General features: G+C 45.7%; 1 protein-coding gene across 1 annotated transcript; it reads left to right on the top strand.

Moving 5' to 3' along the window:
• The first annotated feature begins 1,424 nt into the window (after window positions 1-1,424).
• SIGLEC15 (sialic acid binding Ig like lectin 15) lies at window positions 1,425-20,990 on the top strand. Its single transcript, XM_081881659.1, has 5 exons — window positions 1,425-1,974; window positions 3,769-4,152; window positions 7,370-7,729; window positions 16,885-16,915; window positions 20,407-20,990. Exons 1-5 carry the CDS (start codon window positions 1,923-1,925, stop codon window positions 20,480-20,482), a joined length of 903 nt encoding a protein of 300 aa, XP_081737785.1. The 5' UTR covers window positions 1,425-1,922; the 3' UTR covers window positions 20,483-20,990.
• Window positions 20,991-21,103: the final 113 nt, after the last annotated feature.

Below are 21,103 nucleotides of genomic sequence, written 5' to 3'. Positions count from 1 at the left end.
GCTTTCCAAAGGACATTAGAACACTTACTGTGGCGCTTTAAAGGTAAAGATAAAGGGACCCTTGACCATTAGGTCCAGTCGTAGCCGACTCTGGGGTTGCGGTGCTCATCTCGCTTTATTGTCTGAGGGAGCAGGCATACAGCTTCCGGGTCATGTGGCCAGCATGACTAAGCTGCTTCTGGCAAACCAGAGCAACTCACGGAAACACCGTTTACCTTCCCTTGGGAGCGGTACCTATTTATCTACTTGCACTTTGATGTGCTTTAGAACTGCTAGGTTGGCAGGAGCAGGGACCAAGCAACGGGAGCTCACCCCGTTGCAGGGATTTGAACCACCGATCTTCTGATCGGCACGTCCTAGGCTCTGTGGTTTAACCCACAGCGCCAACCGCATCCCTCTGTGGCGCTTTAGGATGACTTAATTGTTGCTGCCTGTTCCTCACCTTTGACACTTTCTTTGAAGCATCTGATATGTAGAAACCCAATCAGTCTAATGTGTGGATTAAATTTGCTCTTGCTGCTTTTATTATGCATTTATTCTCCTTTCCGTCTCTATGCTTCTCCACCACCAACATCGCATAGATACGATAGAAGTGCACAAAATTATGCAAAGTGGCCAAGAATGATGCATGTGTTTTCTTTTCCTGTAAAGCACGTCAAAGTGCAAGTAGATAAATACCGTAGGCACCACTCTGGCGGGAAGGTAAACAGCGTTTCCGTGCGCTGCTCTGGTTCGCCAGAAGCGGCTTAGTGCTGCTGGCCACATGACCCGAAAGCTGTACACCGGCTCCCTCGGCCAATAAAGCAAGATGAGCGCCGCAACCCCAGAGTCGGCCACAACTGGACCTAATGGTCAGGGGTCCTTTACCTTTACCTTTACCTTTACCTAATCATTTCTCTAGCACTTTGCAGCCTCCTTGTCTGCCCATGTTTCCTGATCTGAAAGAGTCTGGTGGGGAAAATCCTCATGATGTCTTCCCATGGGCTTTACTCTGGAGTGTAGGCACCCAGGAAGGCTGCAGAGTGCAGATGATTTGTAGGATGGAAGAAAGGGCACCCACAAACACCCCTCAGCCACAGCAATAAGGCATGCATGATCAAAAGAATGACCTCTGCACCCAAGGATCATGAGAATTTAACCTAAATTTTCTCTCCCTGTGCATGCAGTGTAAAAAGGTAAAGGGACCCCTGACCATTAGGTCCCGTCGTGGCCAAATCTGGGGCTGCAGCGCTCATCTCGCTTTATTGGCCGAGGGAGCCGGTGTACAGCTTCCGGGTCATGTGGCCAGTATGACAGAGCCGCTTCTGGCGAACCAGAGCAGCACACGGAAACACCGTTTACCTTCCCGCCAGAGCGGTACCTATTTATCTACCTGCATTTTGACGTGCTTTTGAACTGCTAGGTTGGCAGGAGCAGGGACCGAGCAACGGGAGCTCACCCCGTCGCAGGAATTCGATCCGCCAACCTTCTGATTGGCAAGTCCTAGGCTCTGTGGTTTAACCCACAGCGCCACCCACATCCCTTTCATGTATGCAATGTAGTTTCTCATTAATTTTCTCATTAATTGATGAAGAGTTGGGGTTTTTTTAAGGGAGACATTTTCAGCACAGCACTAGTTTACCCAAGTCATTTCATCACTTACGTTCACCCTGGTTAAATAGAAAGGGGGAGGAAGGGTTGGGAGAGGAAGAACCCAATGGCTTTTCTCTGTGATTACTTTTACACTCATCCCAGCATGGCTAGCAAAAAGACTCATCAGCTGGCCAGCTGTGTGAACGACGCATATTTTCCAGGATAAGGGAAGTCCAGTCACATTCATTCTGCAGAGTGGAATCACTGCTTCAGCATTTTACCCAACAGCAAACAAAGAGTGGATCTGATCAGATCAGCAAACAAGCTTCACTGTGGAGCAAGCCCAGAAGATGGAAGGCACTAGCTTCTTGCTCGCATGTCTGCTTTGCTTTCTTAAGAAAGGTGAGTTTTGCTTTGGGAAAACTTTCCCCCTCTCATCCTTACGTTGTTCTTGGAATTGCCCAATTCCCTGTGGGACAGAATGGAGGGCAAAACCCAAGATGTTGCAGGTCTTGATCAAAAACTTATTGGTAGCCAATGGAGCTCTATCAACGGCTACTGGTCCTGTTGATTATGTTCTTCTTGTTGAAGCAATGTTTCCTCTGAATAGCAGCTGCTGGGAATCACAAATGGGGCGTTGTTGGGATCAGGTCCTCCATGCAGACTTCCTGCAGGCATCTGGCTGGTCACCATGGCAACAGGATGGTGGACTGTGATGGGTCTTTGGCCTGCTCCACCAACATTCTTCATGTGCTGTTACTCTGCCTTAGACAGAACACAGCAGCATCCACACAATCCATTGTGTACCGTGGCTTCATAGCCTCACTTGTTTGGAAACACTTAACCATGGTTTCTTGGTTTCTACGTAATGGGAAGCCATAGCTGACTGCAGCTTCCAGGTTTGATTCCTTGCGCACTCAAAGGGAGCTGAGAAGTGAAAACAAAGGGAATCTGTGCAACTGCACAGAGCTTGTGAATATCTTAGCTGCTTCTTCTTCTTTAATCCACAAGTCCTAACCCCACACTCTCCTCCCCCAGTTTCTGACAAACCACGTTTATTATAACCATCCTAAAAAATACCAGCTAAAAGAGCCAGCCATTCTTGCAAGGGGTTGAACTAGACATGCATCAGGGTCCCTTCCAACTCTACAATTCTACAGTTCTATTATGCTCTGCCTTGCCCCCTCTGTAATTTGAGCCTTGCCCTGAACTCTGCCTGCCATGTCGATGGGAACTGTTGTCATTCCTGGCTCCCTTACAACCATCCCTGTAGGATATAATCCCTTTGCAAACACTTATTTTGTCACATTCTCACGTTCCAGTTTCAGTTGTGCACTCAAAATAATAATAATAATAATAATAATAATAATAATAATAATAATAATAATAATAATAATATTTATACCCTGGCCAGAGCCGGGCTCAGGGCGGCTAACAACAGTAAAAACATAATGGGGGGGGGAACCAATTTAAAATACAGGTATACAGGTTAAAAATGCAATTTAAAATGCAGCCTCATTTTAAAAGTAGCCCATAGATCAAAACCATAAGGGGAGGGAAACATAAGGGCCAGACTGAGTCCAAACCAAAGGCCAGGCGGAACAGCTCTGTCTTGCAGGCCCTACAAAAAGATGTCAAGTCCCGCAGGGCCCTAGTCTCTTGTGACAGATCATTCCACCAAGTCGGGGCCAGTACTGAAAAGGCCCTAGCCCTAGTTGAGACCAATCTAACCACCTTGTGACTTGGGACCTCCAAAATGTTGTCATTTGTGGACCCTAAGGTCCTCTGCAGGGCATACCAGGAGAGGCGGTCCCGTAGGTACGAGGGTCCTAGGCCGCATAGGGCTTTAAAGGTCAAAACCAGCACCTTAAACCTGACCCTGTACTCCACCTTGAGCCAGTGCAGTTAGTAAAGCACTGGATGAATGTGATCCTGCAGCAAGGACCCCGTAAGGAGCCTTGCCACAACATTCTGCACCTGCTGGAGTTTCTGGGTGAGCTTCAAGGGCAGCCCCGCATAGAGCAAGTTACAATAATCAAGCCTGGAGGTTACTTTCGCATGGATCACTGTGGCCAGATCAGGGCGAGAAAGGTAAGGGATCAACTGCTTGATACGGCGGAGTTTGGGTCAGACAGGGTAGGAACCGGTGTGGGGTTTTCTTGGTTAACTAAAGATCATCGATGTTATCCCTTCCAGGTGTTTCTTCCAAAGGCTGGTCCATGCACATGCCGTCAGAGGTAACCGGCGAAATTGGCAAGGCAGTTGCCTTGCCCTGCACATTCACACACCCACAGAACACCAACGACCAGACCCTGACAGCCATTTGGCGGGTCAAGGAGCCTTTTAACGGGGCCGTTGTTTTCAAGTGCATTTCCCACAGCTCAAGCGACCCCTGCAAAACCACCGTCGGCTCGGAGGGCAGATACAAGCTCTTGGGGAACCCGAGGCAGAACAACCTCTCGCTCCAGATCAACAGCCTGACGTGGAACGACAAGAACAGATACTTCTGTAGGGTCGAATTCTCCGGGGATTTCCACGACAAGTATGAGAGCAGAATGGGACTCAGGCTCCATCTCATAGGTGAGAGGAACTTCAGATCCAATAGAGAAGGAAGGGGGCAGAGCTGGAAATGGATGACCAGTGTGAAAGGTTGGCATAGAGGTTGGCGCTGAGTGAGGTCCAAACCCAGGAGAGGGGTGTCCACAGTCTATTGCCTCTGTTCCTGTTCAACGTCCTGCCTCTGCCCATTCACTTGCCCGTTTTGGGGCAGAGGAGGAGGGCAATATGAAAGAAGCAGCCTTGGCAGTGACTGTCCTGCTTTGTGGTAAGCATGGCGGGTCCCAAACTGAGTGAAAGGCAGGATGGTAATGGTTATTTTTATTTATTTATTTATTTATTTATTTATTTATTTATTTATTTATACCCCGCCCATCTGGCTGAATCTCCCCAGCCACACTGGGCGGCTCCCAATCAAGTGTTAAAAACAACACATCATTAAATACTAAGAACTTCCCTAAACCGGGCTGCCTTCAGATGTCTTTTAAAGATAAGGTAGCTGCTTATTTCCTTGATATCTGATGGGAGGGTGTTCCACAGGGTGGGCGCCACTACTGAGAAGGCCCTCTGCCTGGTTCCCTGTAACCTCACTTCTCGCAATGAGGGAACCACCAGAAGGCCCTCGGTGCTGGATCTCAGTGTCCAGGCTGAACGAGGTGGGTGGAGATGCTCCTTCAGGTATACAGGACGGAGGCCGTTTAGGGCTTTCAAGGTCAGCACCAACACTTTGAATTGTGCTCGGAAACGTACTGGGAGCCAATGCAGATCTCTCAGGACCGATAAATGATGGAGTGTAGAGGAGAAGGTGAAAAAGCATCTAAGTCTGTATTTGGTTGTCCCATATCATATCAAATCAATAAATTTTATTGCTTATAGGCAATGGCCATCACAGTGCAGTATGAACACAAACCACACAGCTAAAAAACAGAAGACATTGCATGCGCCAGACCAGAACAATTGTACAACGCCAAAAATTTAGGAAAGTTCCACCTGGTCAGTATCCCTAGGGTTTGGCGCTTACGCTAAGGTTACCAGACGTCCCCGTTTCCCGGGGACAGTCCCCGGATTCACAAATCAGTCCACTGACAAAATCCTATCATTCCTAATGAAGTTGAAAAGTGTCCCTGGATTCATTGAAAAATATTTGGTAACCTTAACTTACGCTTTCCAGAAAGGTCGTCCATATCTTTCTTGCTGCTGGTGTGAATGGTGCTGCCCTAAACCTGATGCCCTTATCAGCATCGGCCCATTACCATTCAATTTTCAAATCATCTGGTTGACCTTCTAAGGCGATCTGAAAGGGGGAGATAAATTTAAGTGTGGGAGTATCGTACAATGGACAATACAAAATACAGTGAACCAGATTGGTTTCCCCATATGCAAACTGGGACTGTGCATAATATAAAAGGGGCCTAACGGGGAGGGGTTTTGAGTTTACTGGGGGAGAATGTGTACACACACACACAAATGCATATAGAGTGGTATCTCGGTTTACGAACTTAATCTGTTCCGGAAGTCCGTTCTTAAACCAAAGTGTTCTTAAACAAAGGCGTGCTTTCGCATAGAAAGTAATTGAAAATCGATTAATCCGTTCCTGACGATGAAAAACGATCCCTAAAAGAGCAATTTAACAGGAATTTTACTATCTAACGAGACCATTGATCCATAAAATAAAAGCAATAATAAATGTAAAAGGTAAAGGTAAAGGGTCCAGTCGTGGCCGACTCTGGGGTTGCAGCACTCATCTCGCTTTATTGGCCAAGGGAGCCAGCGTACAGCTTCCGGGTCATGTGGCCAGCATGAGTAAGCTGCTTCTGGGGAACCAGAGCAGCACATGGAAATGCTGTTTACCTTCCCGCCGGAGTGGTACCTATTGATCTACTTGCACTTTGACATGCTTTCGAACTGCTAGATTGGCAGGAGCAGGGACCGAGCAACAGGAGCTCACCCCGTCACAGGCATTCGAACCGCCAACCTTCTGATCGACAAGTCCTAGGCTCTGTGGTTTAACCCACAGCGCCACCCGTGTCCCTAATAATCAATGTACTGTACTATAAAAAAAAAGACAATATTGTAGATGATAAAAAGTAAAATTGATTTTTTTTTTCCTTACTTGCACTGATTGTTTGGATGGGGGGCTTTTATCCATTTCTGCAGTCACACAATCAACCAGTAGCTGAACTGGGTTCCACACGGTCACAAAAACGAAGTCACAAGCCACAGTCACAAGTCAGTCCCATAAAACGAGGAACAGTCAAAAAAATGAAAAAGCCACACAAACAAAAACACGCAAGAAAATTAGCAAAAACTAAAGCTCCAAATGTCACCTCGGTGTTGTGTGGGTGCTCGGGACTCAACAGCCGACAGACTCAACAGGAAGCCTCTGATTAGCAGCAGGGGACTCAGTTTGCAAAGGGAACACACTCAACAGGAAGAGGAACATGTTCTGCTTCCAAGGCAAAGCTCCCAAACCAAAACACCTATTTCCGGGTTTGCAGTGTTCTTAATCCAAGTTGTTCATAAACTAAGCTGTTCTTAAACCAAGGTACAGTCATAGCTCGGGTTACAGCTGCTTCAGGATGCGTTTTCTCGGGTTGCGGACCGCCGAAACCCGGAAGTACTGGAACGGGTTACTTCCAGGTTTCGGCGGTCATGCATGCGCAGAAGCACTAAATAGCGCTTTGCGCATGATCAGAAGTGCCAAATTGCAACCTGTGAAGATGCAGGTTGCAAATGCTGTGGGTTGCAAATGTGCATCCCACACTGATCACATTCACAACCCGAGCGTCCACTATACCACCTCCATCGTTCTGACCGGAAACAGAGGTCCAGCTCCGAGGGCCTTCTGGCAGTTCCCTTGCTACGAGAAGCCAAGTTACAGGGAACCAGGCAGAGGGCCTTCTCAGTAGCGGCACCCGCCCTGTGGAACGCCCTCCCACCAGATGTCAAAGAGAAAAACCAACTACCAGACTTTTAGACGACATCTGAACGCAGCCCTGTTTAGGGAAGCTTTTAATGTTTGATGTATTACGGTATTTTAATATTGTGTTGGAAGCCACCCAGAGTGGCTGGGGAAGCCCAGCCAGATGGGCAGGGTATAAATAATAAATTAGTATATTATTATTATTATTATTATTATTATTATTATTATTATTATTCCAAGTTGTTAGTAAACTAAGCTGTTCTTAAACCAAGGTACCACTGTATTTGCATTGTGTTCATATTTCGGGACTTTACGCAGCTCCGCCCAGGATTGTTAACATCTCCGTCCAGACCAGCCAGGACCACACTTTCCACGCAAAGTGCACAGCCGAAGGGGAGCCTCTGCCCACCCTGACGTGGGCCGGTCCTCCCTCCGACAACATCACCTCGGCTTCAACTGCAGCCCACCAGATAACCAAGGAGCTCCAGCGCCTGACGCACGATGGGAAATACACCTGCACAGCTGTTAACAGCCTGGGAAGAGCAGAGGGAGCTGTATATTTCTACAAATTCAGAGCTGGGGGCAGCTCCTGGGTCCTGGTCCTCTTGTTTGCCGCCTTGGGGATTAAGATGCTGGCGCTGGTGGCGATACTGGGGTTTGGCGCTTTCTGGAAGAGAGGTAGGTGCATGTTTCTGTTGCGTTGTCAATCACTCAGAGATGCTTCCTAATTAAACAAACCATAGCTGTCAACTTACAGATTTGAAAATAAGGGACCAGCAGCCTTGAAAATAAGGGACCAGCAGCCAAAATAAGGGACCTGCAGCCTCACCTGTTCCAGGCACTCCAAACTCATGCTGGTAGCTTCGAGAACACTGTCCAACCAACTTTGTAACCAGAGGTTCAACTGAATAGAATCTGAATCACATGCACCACAAGGCCTATGCAGCCTCAACTTAAGATGGCTCCCCGGCCTGGCTTTGCACTGCAAAGTTTGCAGCAGCACGTGCAACAAAATGGCGTCCAGCATTCAAAACCCCCTCAGCTTGCATTAACTAGCCACACACAAGGCATGCAAGCTCCACCCCCCAGTCGTTCTTAGACTTCTTATTGGGTGAGCAACACAGCCAAGCAACACAGTTGGAGCCTCCCTCCTCCCTGGCCGGCAGGGAGGGAGGGAGAGGAGCTGCTTCCTTTGAAATTTAAGGGACATGATTTAAGGGACATTTAAGGGACATCCATCAATAAGGGACAGCAGCAGGACATGGCGCTGGAATAAGGGACTGTCCCTTCAAATAAGGGACACTTGACAGCTATGAAACAAAGCAATACCGCCTCTCCTGGTATGCCCTGTGGAGGACCTTAAGGTCCACAAATGACAACATTTTGGAGGTCCCAAGTCGCAAGGTGGTTAGATTGGTCTCAACTAGGGCCAGGGGCTTTTCAGCACTGGCCCCGACTTGTTGGAACGCTCTGTCACAAGAGACTAGTGTAGCACCCTGCTTGTGGTTAACGCTTAGCTGGAATGAAATATTCAACGCAGCAATAGAGAAATTAAAATAGTAATTTATTTGTCAGACAAATAAATAAGAGGCTCAGTGGTACGTGGTTACCAAGCTCTGGCCTGGCCTCCTGCCATTCTGGCCAGCACTTATATTCCCTTAATCCAGCCCCCTTTGCTCCTCCTGTGGCTGCCTCTGTCCAATCAGCCTGGTTGAAATTCCTATTGGCTGTTTGCTAGAGCCAATCACAAAAGATACACCCATAAAAGATACACCCATTTCCTTGCCCTTATAAGGGAGACAAAGAGCTATATATATGACATATAAGTAATAATATATCTTACATGGAATCTTAATTACCAGCTCACCTCTTGCCCTTCTTGCCCTATTGCCTTCTAAAACAGATGTTTAATCTTACATTTTTATGTTCAACAGATGTCAAGGATCTTGAGTTTCACATCAACATTGAAAGATTTCCTTCATTTAATGTTTCTAAACAAAATGCCTGACAACTATATATCAAGACTGCTTAGATGGCGTCTTCTGTCTGGCAGGGTGGGGGGCTGGTGGCTGACTTAATTTCAGGATAAATACAACTCTTACAACCATATGAAATAAGAATCTAGCATTCCTTAAATCCTTTGCATAATTACATTTAAGCCAATATATTTAAGCTAATATATTTCATACATTTATCATAGGTAGCCTCTTAAAAGAATAAAGCTTCTCAAAGTGAAAAGGAAGGAACTCAATAAAACACAACTTTTAAAAGAAGCCTCTTCAGTTTGCACCTCCCCCTTTCCCCCTCCTCTCCAGCCTCAAAATAAAATAGGAAGAAGCTGCTTCTTCTGCCAAGCCAGTTGCCTTTCCAACATTTAACACATTTTAACCTTTTTAACTCTCTCAGTTTAAGAAAGAATGGCTTTAGAAGAGACTTCCCCAAAAATGCTCTCTTTCTTTCTAGCTAAATGTTTTTCTTTCCATTTGCTCCTGGCCTTTCAACCTTAGAAAGAAGATCTGGCTCATTTTACTGGGAGGCACATTGGTATTATCTTCCCCATTCCTAATGGTGTTTTCTCAGCCTTGGGGCAGCATATGTAATTCTCCCTTTTTATGACTTTGAGAATTGTTTTTCTACTATAAATCAATGGGGCCCTTCTTGTCTTAGGAGGAAAAACATCTTGCCAAGGTTCTTTTAGGCAGCTGGTCTTTTGCCTGGCATGAAACATTTGAAAATCCTTTTTTTAAGCTCATTTTTAAATACAAGCCTTGATTGAAATATATAGAAGCTTTGATAAAAATGCAGGCTTATGATTAGATGCCTCATTCCCCCCTTTCAAGCTCAAGGACCTTCATCCCAAGTGTCCTTGATAGCTTGACCTTCATCATATTCCTGAGGTAAAGCTCTGTATAGGGCCATGATATGAGGTAGAGTTTCATTTGAAACCATCTTGCTAATTGTACTTCTAAAACATGAAATGATACATGGCATCATACATAAAACCAATACTACTACTGTCAAGAAAAACAAGCAAGACAATAGTATCCCTTTGAGTCCTGTGACATTAGGTAACCAATTGGTGAGCCATCCCATATCCCATCCTTCCCATGTTTGTACTGGGACATGTGCTATATTCTCCATCTTTGTGGCCAACACACGGATTGCCTCACCATTATCAGAAATGTTAAAGCAACAGGCATTCCCTGTCAAGTTCAAGACTCCACATAGGCCTCCCTGCCTGGCAAGTACATAATCCATTCCCATTTTCAGCTGCAAAATGGCGGCTCTACTTTCATCCAACTGTTGTGCAATAAGTCTCAAACTCTGGGCCGTTGCATTGGTTACAAGTTCCACTACTGCTTGCAATCGAATTATTCTGTTTAGATTATAAATAGGATCCCGTGCCCCTTGTATGAGCTCACCAGGATTCCAGGAGGCAGGATCATAATAGGCTATAATGCGCTCTGGTGGCCAATCATCAGTACCGCTCCAACTTTGGGTACTTCCTCCTGCTATATGAGAAATATCAGCATTCCTTCGTGTTCGCCTGGCCGAACTAGTGGGCATAATCCACATTGGTGGTAATACCCAACCCAAGAAACAAGTCCCACTCCATTTGGAAGGGAGTTTCTTGTATGCCCATTCTCCACATATCCACCACAACCATCGGGTCTGAGGTTTTTGGTACGGGGAATACAGAAGGCGAAATACCAAAAGGGGTAGAGAGTTCACAGTGCAGTATGCTAGATTGCCTTCTTCTGTCACAGTTATGTTCCACACCACTTTCCATGCGTGAATAAAAGGAGGTGCACAGGGCAAGGCATTCCGAGTTCGATAGGTAGTACCGTGTGCCCAGGTATGACTATTCTTCTTATAATCCCAAGTATAGTGACAATGAGAAGAGCCTATCATGGGAGAATCAGCTGCATCTGATGATTTATGTACACAGAATTCCCCTTGTACAGGTATAACTCGTAATGGTTTAGTTGAGTTCCATCCGGGGAAATTCTGTATTTCAGTTTGGTGTGGCATTTCGCTTACCATACCAATAGCATCTAATGGTATCGGTAATAACGGCATACCTCCCTCTGAATCATCTGGCCCAAGAGAGCAAACAAGGCAATTGGTCCTATTTGCAACATTAGCTACCATTTCAGCTAAACCTACCCACATATTGTGGTCATGGCTGAATCCATATTTAGCCAATTTGGTCAGATTCAAGGACCCTTCCCCTTCCCAAGGGATCAGGATTAATAAAATCATGTTGATGTCTAGTATATGCATTCCTTCCACAAAAGATTACCTTATTGTGATAGCAAATAATTATTAGCCCCAATATAATTCCCCCAGTGACAGAAATGGGGAACCACCAAGACCAAAACATATATCCCGAGGATCCCCAATGAGTAATATCTCTGATAATTGTTCCACAAGGGGGGGGGCAGTCAATCAATTGTATTAGAGAATCTTTCCGTTCACAGTCGCTGGTTCAGACGCTCCTCAAGCTTCAGGCGTGCGCAGGTCAGCCAGCTTCCAGGTTGTGGCTGCAGCAGGCCGGTCGTCAAATGTTGCCCGTGACCTAGCCCGTTCCCGGTAGGGCTAGATACAGGGGTTTTTGGAGAGAGTTAGTTTTAAAGGATTAGAGGGGTCACCTTTGCACGTCCAACTGCCTTCAGACTTCTTCAAACGAGAGTGATGAATCCAGGGGGTCACCTCAGCTACCTTCACCGCTGTTGGAGTAGAGAGCAAGACGGTGTAAGGTCCACGCCACTTAGGTGCAAGTGGATCGCGTTTCCACTCTTTCACCCATACGCTATCGCCAGCCTGGAACTGATGAATCGGCTCGGCAATGCTGCACGGCGTGCGCTCGAGGGCCCACCTGTTAAGAGAAACAAAAACACGGGAGAGAGATTGCACTTGTTCCTGTGTCACATGGTCTCCTATTTGTTTAAGGTCAGCTGGAATATCCTGAACAAAGGAGGGCGGTCTCCCATACAGGAGCTCAAAAGGTGACAACTTAAGTCTTTTTGTGGGTGCACACCGAACACGAAACAGTGTTATGGGTAACACATCTACCCTTCTGAGACTTTAGACATATTAGTGGGCTTCTGGCATGCCCTGCGGATACCTTGCACAAGTGTCTGGCGGTAGGTGGTAAGTCTGGCCAGGTGAATTGCATTGTTTGGATCCCAATTAGGATCTTCCAAGGGAAAGTTATCTTGGAGATGACGGTCAATATTATAAATATTTCCCGCTCTGGCCTGCTCACGCAAATATATCTGTGCCTTTTCAATTATGTCTCTCCTTTCCTCAGTGGTGAACAGAGTATTTAGGAGCTGGCGACAATCTGTCCAAGTAGGACTATGAGTATTTACTATTGAAGTCACCAAGTCCATCATAGCCTGAGGTTTTTCTGCAAAAGATGGGGTGTGTGTTTTCCAATTCATCAGATCTGTAGTTGTGAATGGAATATATTGCAGGGTCGAAGTTCGAGGTGGCCGTGGTCCGGGTTGCCCATTAACCAGCGCAGGCTCCTCAAGTGCATCAAATACTCTTCTAAGAGGGGCTACTACGTGATCTTTCTCTTCACTTTGCTCTAGGGGCCTCAAATCATAGGGGATGGTATCTGTCGCAAGGCGTTCTTTTAGCAGCTTTATACGCCTGGCTGTATTGCTTGCTGACCGAGCAAGGTCTCCCTGTAACTTCTGTAACATTTCTCTGGGACTTGGATGTACAGGGGTTTGGGGTGGGCAATCAGTTGTTCCACTAAAGGAGACTGTAGATGGAGGTCTATTAGGAGTCACAGGTGGAATAACCACTTCTGCTTGGGCTTTATTATAGAACTCCAATGCCTCCTGAAGATATTTATCATAATCTATCAAGGAATCAAGCTCTGTGACTCCACTCCCATTATTCATTCCAGTTTCTTGCCTTGGGGTTACAACTGGTGGAGTGTTTGGATTAAGCTCCCTTCGATGTGGAGCATAGGGTGGAGGTGGAAGCACCTCTTCCTCTGGCCCCTCAAAAATGGGTTTGAGTTTATTTGGCAAGATTCCTTTCCTAGCTTCGGCTTTTACAGCCAATAATTTGCATCGTTTGACTTTGCATTCCCTTATCCATGGAGGATTTTTATTTAATGTGCTCAGCCAGGAATCTATATATGGAAATTGTTCTGGGCACCCTCCAGTTTCTTTGGCGATATCAGTCCAAAGTTTGCTTACTAAATTTATATCAAAGGTTCCCTGGGATGGCCATCCAGTAATTTGTTTTGGCCATTCTAGTTCACATAACGTTCTCAAGCGCTCTGGCGTCATTTTGACTCCATATGCCCCTGAGAAGGCTTTCTTAAAATTATTTAACATACACTCAAGAGGTGTATTTTCCCCCTTTGAACCCCCAACTCCCATTGTATGGCCCTGTGAAGTATCCACTCAGTCACTCACAGACGCGCTTCGTGGGTTTCCTTGCCTAGTGAAGTCGGCCTTACTAGGAACCGAAGTACTGCCCACTCCACACTCAGGTCAGCTACAGATTGCTCTGTACTTTCTCACACATACAATGCGCTGGATACTTCACCACACTCTACCTCCCAATCCTTCCCTTTCCCTACACCAGATCACCATCTGATGTACCCAACCACCTAGCGTACTCAGTTTCCCCTTACTGAGACGCAGAAGTTTGATCAAGACTTCTCTTCCTCCCAATTAATTGGAGGGCCAAAAATCCCTTTGTGCACTTACCCTTGGTTGGTTCCCTGTTTCCCCCGGTCCGTCGCCGCCAGTGAGCAGGGTATCAGACAGACGAGTCTTCTGCGTTCCCCCTGGAAAAAATTACCAGTGCGCGCTTTGGGTAAGCAGTTGTCCTCTCTCTTGTACCCTGCCCAGTAGGGCGAAGGGGCTGCGTTCCAGCAGACCACTTATCCGAGTCACAGGGCACCATAAAATGTAGCACCCTGCTTGTGGTTAACGCTTAGCTGGAATGAAATATTCAACGCAGCAATAGAGAAATTAAAATAGTAATTTATTTGTCAGACAAATAAATAAGAGGCTCAGTGGTACGTGGTTACCAAGCTCTGGCCTGGCCTCCTGCCATTCTGGCCAGCACTTATATTCCCTTAATCCAGCCCCCTTTGCTCCTCCTGTGGCTGCCTCTGTCCAATCAGCCTGGTTGAAATTCCTATTGGCTGTTTGCTAGAGCCAATCACAAAAGATACACCCATAAAAGATACACCCATTTCCTTGCCCTTATAAGGGAGACAAAGAGCTATATATATGACATATAAGTAATAATATATCTTACATGGAATCTTAATTACCAGCTCACCTCTTGCCCTTCTTGCCCTATTGCCTTCTAAAACAGATGTTTAATCTTACATTTTTATGTTCAACAGATGTCAAGGATCTTGAGTTTCACATCAACATTGAAAGATTTCCTTCATTTAATGTTTCTAAACAAAATGCCTGACAACTATATATCAAGACTGCTTAGATGGCGTCTTCTGTCTGGCAGGGTGGGGGGCTGGTGGCTGACTTAATTTCAGGATAAATACAACTCTTACAACCATATGAAATAAGAATCTAGCATTCCTTAAATCCTTTGCATAATTACATTTAAGCCAATATATTTAAGCTAATATATTTCATACATTTATCATAGGTAGCCTCTTAAAAGAATAAAGCTTCTCAAAGTGAAAAGGAAGGAACTCAATAAAACACAACTTTTAAAAGAAGCCTCTTCAGTTTGCACCTCCCCCTTTCCCCCTCCTCTCCAGCCTCAAAATAAAATAGGAAGAAGCTGCTTCTTCTGCCAAGCCAGTTGCCTTTCCAACATTTAACACATTTTAACCTTTTTAACTCTCTCAGTTTAAGAAAGAATGGCTTTAGAAGAGACTTCCCCAAAAATGCTCTCTTTCTTTCTAGCTAAATGTTTTTCTTTCCATTTGCTCCTGGCCTTTCAACCTTAGAAAGAAGATCTGGCTCATTTTACTGGGAGGCACATTGGTATTATCTTCCCCATTCCTAATGGTGTTTTCTCAGCCTTGGGGCAGCATATGTAATTCTCCCTTTTTATGACTTTGAGAATTGTTTTTCTACTATAAATCAATGGGGCCCTTCTTGTCTTAGGAGGAAAAACATCTTGCCAAGGTTCTTTTAGGCAGCTGGTCTTTTGCCTGGCATGAAACATTTGAAAATCCTTTTTTTAAGCTCATTTTTAAATACAAGCCTTGATTGAAATATATAGAAGCTTTGATAAAAATGCAGGCTTATGATTAGATGCCTCACTAGGGCACTGCGGGACTTGACATCTTTCCACAGGGCCTGCAAGACAGAGCTGTCTTGGCCTTTGGTTTTGACTCAGTCTGACTATTAGGTTTGGACCTGGCCTTTGGTTTGGACTCAGTCTGACCCTTAGGTTTCCCTCCCCTTATGGTCTTGATCTATCGGCTACTTTTAAAATGAGGCTGAATTTTAAATTGTATTTTTAACCTGTATTTTTAATTGTCCCCCCCCCCATTATGTTTTTATTGTAATTTTACTGGTGTTAGCCGCCCTGAGCCTAAAGGGGATGAAAATCTAGATCCAGTTTCTCATTCCAGTTTTGCAGCCTGGATTTGCAAAGGAAGCACTGGTTTTTATATATTTGCACCATCAGCATGCATGGTGTTTTATGTCGTCAACTTGATCATATTGAACACTTTTAACCCATAAATGCATTTAGGCACCATTTCTTTTTTTAAAAAAAATTGCACTATATTCAAAAGATGTGTGCTGCTGCTGTTAGGACCCATTTTAGATCCGGCCAGCTGAAGACCAATGCTTTAGAACGGAGTTTCACAAACTTGGATCTCCAGCTGTTGTTGGACTACAGCTCCCATCATCCCTAGCTAGTAGGACCAGAGGGATGGTGGGAATTGTAGTCCCAAAACCGCTGGAGACTCAAGTTTGGGAAAACCCTGATTTAGTGTGCAGAAAGTCAAGCCCTTGTCCTGAGGAGCTTATGGTCTAAAATTTGACGTGCAGAAAATCTTTGCTGCAAGCGTAGTTGCAGAAGCAGCCTGCAGGGTGTGAATTCCAGACCTTGGTGGACTCCATTTCCCATCAGCCCCAGCCAGCATGGTTAATGGTCAGAGGCAATGGATGCTGGAGAGTCCAACACCAGGTGGAGTGAACCATGTTGGGGGAAGGTTGTGTTATACAAAGGAACACTGAGGTCCTCAATGATGAAGCTATCCCTGTGCATGGGCAACTGGAGTGTTAAGGAGAAGACTAGGCTACAAAGAGTCCTGACATCTAGTTTTCTCCCTGCAGTGAACCTTTGTGCAGAGGAGCATTCAATCTGCCAACCCCCACAAGCAGCTTGAAATACTATGGCCCAGACACAGGTCTATTGTTTCAGCAAGAACCAGGTCTTGGTCTATCAAGGACCTGGGCTTTTGCTGGCTCTCCAGTGTTTGTTCACTTGAACATTACACAACAGAGCCAGTGTGGAGTAGTGGTTAAGAGCAGTGGACTCGTAATCTGGTGAACCGGGTTCGATTCCTTGCTCCTCCACATGCAGCTGCTGGGTGACCTTGGGCTAGTCACACTTCTCTGAAGTCTCTCAGCCCCACTCACCTCACAGAGTGTTTGTTGTGGGGGAGGAAGGGAAAGGAGAAGGTTAGCCGTTTTGAGACTCCTTCAGGTAGTGATAAAGTGGTTTATCAAATCCAAACTCCTCCTCCTCCTCCTACTCTTCTTCTTCTTCTTCTTCTTCTTCTTCTTCTTCTTCTTCAGTGCAGTAAGAAAACTGATACACCTTTCTCTTTATTTTTTGTCTCTTGCATCAAATCACAGACAACTTGATGGCTCCAACCAGCCTATCACGGTAAGAAATTCTTACATCTCAGCTTCAAATTGGGTCAGCAGGTCTGGGTGGGTGCCAGAAGCTAGAGCAGGCTTGCTCAAACTTGGCCCTCCAGATGCATTGCAACTACAATTCCCATCATCCCTGACCACTGGTCCTGCTAGCTAGGGATCATGGGAGTTGTAGGCCAAAAACATCTGGAGGGCTGAGTTTGAAGAAGCCTGAACTATAGGAAGCGTTTCATGGGCTTGCTTGGGCCATCGTGCCAATTCCTAATATGCTGGCCTTCCAGATACACTGGATTTCCACATGCAGGCTTGTTCTTAGTTGACAGAGCGCTGCGACATCCCATCTGCTCCCACTGCCTCCCACCAGCTGGCATACAAAACTATACAGTGCTCTGGTAGGTCTTTCACATTTTTTTATCTGGCAAAAGCTACAGTAGAAGTGGAATCTCAGCCCAACTCTCAGAAGTGCATGCATAGCCACTAAGGCAGAAACTTTACAGCCTACTTCCACCATCCTCTACACTAAAGGTAACCATTAGGTCCAGTCGTGGCCGACTCTGGGGTTGCGGCGCTCATCTTGCTTTATTGGCCGAGGGAGCCGGCGTACAGCTTCCGGGTCATGTGACCAGCATGACTAAGCCGATTCTGGCAAACCAGAGCAGCGCACGGAAACGCTGTTTACCTTCCCGCCGGAGTGGTACCTATTTATCTACTTGCACTTTGATGAGCTTTCAAACTGCTAGGTGGGCAGGAGCAGGGACCGAACAACAGGCTCTCACCCCGTCGCGGGGATTTGAACCGCCGACGTTCTGATCGGCAAGTCCTAGGCTCTGTGGTTTAACCCACAGCTCCACCCCACGGGGCAGTAAAGAGAAAGGCAAAGTGGGTTTAAACAAGGCAAAACCCCAGATAACACCTGAGGAGGAAACCCCAAAGCAGAGCCCTGAAACAAACGTAATAATGGAAGTAACATCTCAGAGCCCTGGAAGGAAATCAATTAGAAATATGGGTATTAAAGAGGGCGTGGCCCACAATATGGATGGTGACAGGACTGGCAAGTTCCAATCCAGAAAAAAGACTGGAACTTAATACTAATCCCTCAAAAACTTGTGTTTGTTAACTACCCAAAACCGAAGGGTTTCCTCTCACAGATGGATCGCATAATGCATTTCCTGAACATCCTGAATGATATGTTGCCAGGAGTGGTAAAGCCAAACAATATTGCTTCTATAGAGTACAGTACTTAAATTATGATGGTTACTCGGTATGAGCAATGATCACCTTTCAAGATCAAAATTTGGCCAAATCTATCCACAGATCAAGACATCTATTCTTAAAGGAAAGGATAACAATACTAAGATTCTTTGAAAATAGGGTACCATTGATCCCCCTTTTTGATGCCAAGTGTGATAAGCCAGAGGACCAGGAATAGCCACTAAACAGCACGAGCTGTTTTTAAAGAGTTTTTGTCATAAGGAACTACTGCAGGACGTGGACACAGAGTGGGAGAGTGGGGCAAAGATCCGTGGAATAGAAGACGCTGCCTTATAAATAGGTCAGACAGACCATTTGAGCATCTAGCCCAGTACAGTGGTACCTCGGGTTAAGTACTTAATTCGTTCTGGAGGTCCGTTCTTAACCTGAAATTGTTCTTAACCTGAAGCACCACTTTAGCTAATGGGGCCTCCTGCTGCTGCCGCACCGCTGTTTTCATCCAGAAGCAAAATTCTTAACCTGAAGCACTATTTCTGGGTTAGCGGAGTCTGTAACCTGAAGCGTATGTAACCTGAAGCGTATGTAACCCGAGGTACCACTGTACTGCCCACTGTGACTGGCAAGAGTCTCTGGCAAAGAAGGGCTTTCCCATCACCTGCTTCCTGGTCATTATTTTTCGTGGCAAGGAAGGAATTATGCCAAATTAGGGCATTCCACTCTCATTCATTCCACCCATCAATAAATGCGCGCACACAGAGAGAGAGAGAGAGAGAGAATCATTTCTGAACCATTAGCAGACACATCACCTTTCGACTTTGTTCCTGCCCAACTTCAAAGTACAGAATATTTGAGAATTTGGGCAGAGAAGAAGAGTCAGCGGTTTTCAGCATGACTTAGCAGTTTCCCTCCGGCCCGCTTAATTTAGATTGCAATTATAAGAACATAAGAACAGCCCTGTTCCAGGAGCCAAGTAGCCCATCAAGGTCAGTTCTCACAGTAAACCAACGAAGACCACAAACAGGCGCTGAGAGCAGAGACGCTCTCCCCTATCTCTGCCTTTGGGCAACTGATAGCCTATATTTCGAGGTGCCCACTTTCAAACAGTGTTTTTTTGTTTTTTCCTTCATTGTCTGGCATGAGCACACAAACACGCCCATTTATTTCTTTAAAAATAGAGGGTAGCAGTTGCCGCTACACAAGATGGCAGAGACAGAGGGGCTTTGAGAGAGCTGAAAGCAGTGAGAGACGTATCACTTTGTTCCCCGTAATGCTTCTTCGTTTCTGCTGCGGCGGAAACCCAGGTTTGGCGGAATTTTGAAACAGCTTTGCCAAACCTGTTTGCGGGAGATGAAATTGAGAAGAGCGTTCTTCCCAACTACTCTCAGCTCTAAGGACATAATTGACGTAGGAAGCTGCCTTATGATGAATCAGATCCAACACTCCATCTGGCAGCAGCTGTCTGGGGTCTGAGACCCAGTCTCTCTCCTAGCCTTACTTGGGGACTGATCCTGAGACCTCCTTGCATGCAAGGCAGATGTGTTCCTTCTGAGCTACAGCCCTGCCCCAGTTCCGTGTCTCTTGCCGCAGGTGGTTTGAAAACAGGAGTGAGGAACCTATGGCCTTCCTGAAGTTGCAGCTCCCGCCATTCGTGACCACTGGCCACAGTAAATTGGACTGGGGGAGTCCAGGAACATCTAGAGTGCCACAGGTTCCCTCACCCAGCAGTTTCCCAAACTTTGGTCTTCAGCTACAACTCCCACCATCCCTAGCTAGAAGGACCAGTGGTGAGGGATGATGAGATTTGTGGTCCAAAAACAGCTGGAGACCCAAGTTTGGGAAACATGGAATTAGACAAAACCTTGGCACCATAGCAAGCAAGCTTCACCAATTCACTGATCTGGTTGAATCAAAGTGGTTGTTTTCATGGCAACACCTTTCACCGATTAAAACCTTTCAGGCATGATCCAGCCAAAGCTCACTGCCTTTTTCCATTGGGGAGTTAACTTGCAACTTAGAAGTCCATTAAATTCAGTGGAGTTTATTTTGGAGTAGAATCCACAGGGTTGCTCAACAGGACATAAAAATAGGGGGGAATCAAATGGATTTAGAGTTGATGTTCTTCAATTTTAAGCAGGTGGGCTTTCTTTGTTGTAAACGACCTAAAAGTGTTTGGGTTTTAAAAAAAGATTATTATATAAATTTTGTTAAAATAAATAAAAATAAATGCTTTCCGCCATGGCCTGCTTCCCGCTTCTTGGAACTTACGTTGTTGACACTTTTTACCGGCAGGCAAGCCATGCAAGATTCTCCATACGAAAACCTCAACCGCAGGATCAACTCCATAAGTCAAAGCCTGCCTGAGTGAGAGAGAAGAAAGCCATCTGTGCATTAAGCAGTACATGCACGAAGAACTAAAACAATGTTGTGCACATGTGTCAAAAGATCCTCAGCTATGTGGCACTCAGGCCATTTCATGCAGCAAAGCAGAGATCTCATGCTGACGTTATCACTCACAGATGTTGTGATGCAAAATGACAGGAGTGGATAAAAACTAGCAACTCCCTTGCAATGGAACATCTTGATGGGCCAGGAGGTTGTTTGTTGCTGTTAAAATTGTGCTGCTGAATCTTTCTGCTAGCATTGTTGAGGCTTGCTTTGCTTTGTATGTTGTTTTTTTTAATGAATTGAAAGTGGTTTTGTGTTAATGTGTTTACACCATAATGCCTCTCTGCTTGTGCTTTGAGTAAAAGGCGAATGGTTTGTATACGATCTGAAGAGAAACCAGAATATGTGTTTTCAAACATGTTGTAAGTCGCTTTTTGGGCCGCGGCCGCCTAATGAATTAAATAAACATCAACAGCAGCAAGCTTGCACTGGCATGGCCACATAGCTGTCCATCAACCATCAGCCGAAGTGTTTTCCTTTGCAAACCACCCTGAATTGTGAGGTGAGGGGTTCCATCAGTCAATCTCAGGAGGTCTGGTCT

This window comes from Podarcis erhardii (genome assembly GCF_964252035.2).
Source record: "Podarcis erhardii genome assembly, chromosome: 11".
Taxonomy (NCBI): Eukaryota; Metazoa; Chordata; class Lepidosauria; order Squamata; family Lacertidae; genus Podarcis; species Podarcis erhardii.
Note: the sequence above shows the minus strand (reverse complement) of the source record. Positions and strands in the feature narration are given on the sequence as shown.

Bases quoted from the DNA above. Each gene is read 5' to 3' on its own strand.
- SIGLEC15 (XM_081881659.1), top strand. From the start codon at position 1,923: ATGGAAGGCACTAGCTTCTTGCTCGCATGTCTGCTTTGCTTTCTTAAG. The intron at 1,975-3,768 runs GTGAGTTTTGCT...TATCCCTTCCAG, and splicing joins GCTTTGCTTTCTTAAGAAAG to GTGTTTCTTCCAAAGGCTGG. The intron at 7,730-16,884 runs GTAGGTGCATGT...ATCAAATCACAG, and splicing joins TGGCGCTTTCTGGAAGAGAG to ACAACTTGATGGCTCCAACC.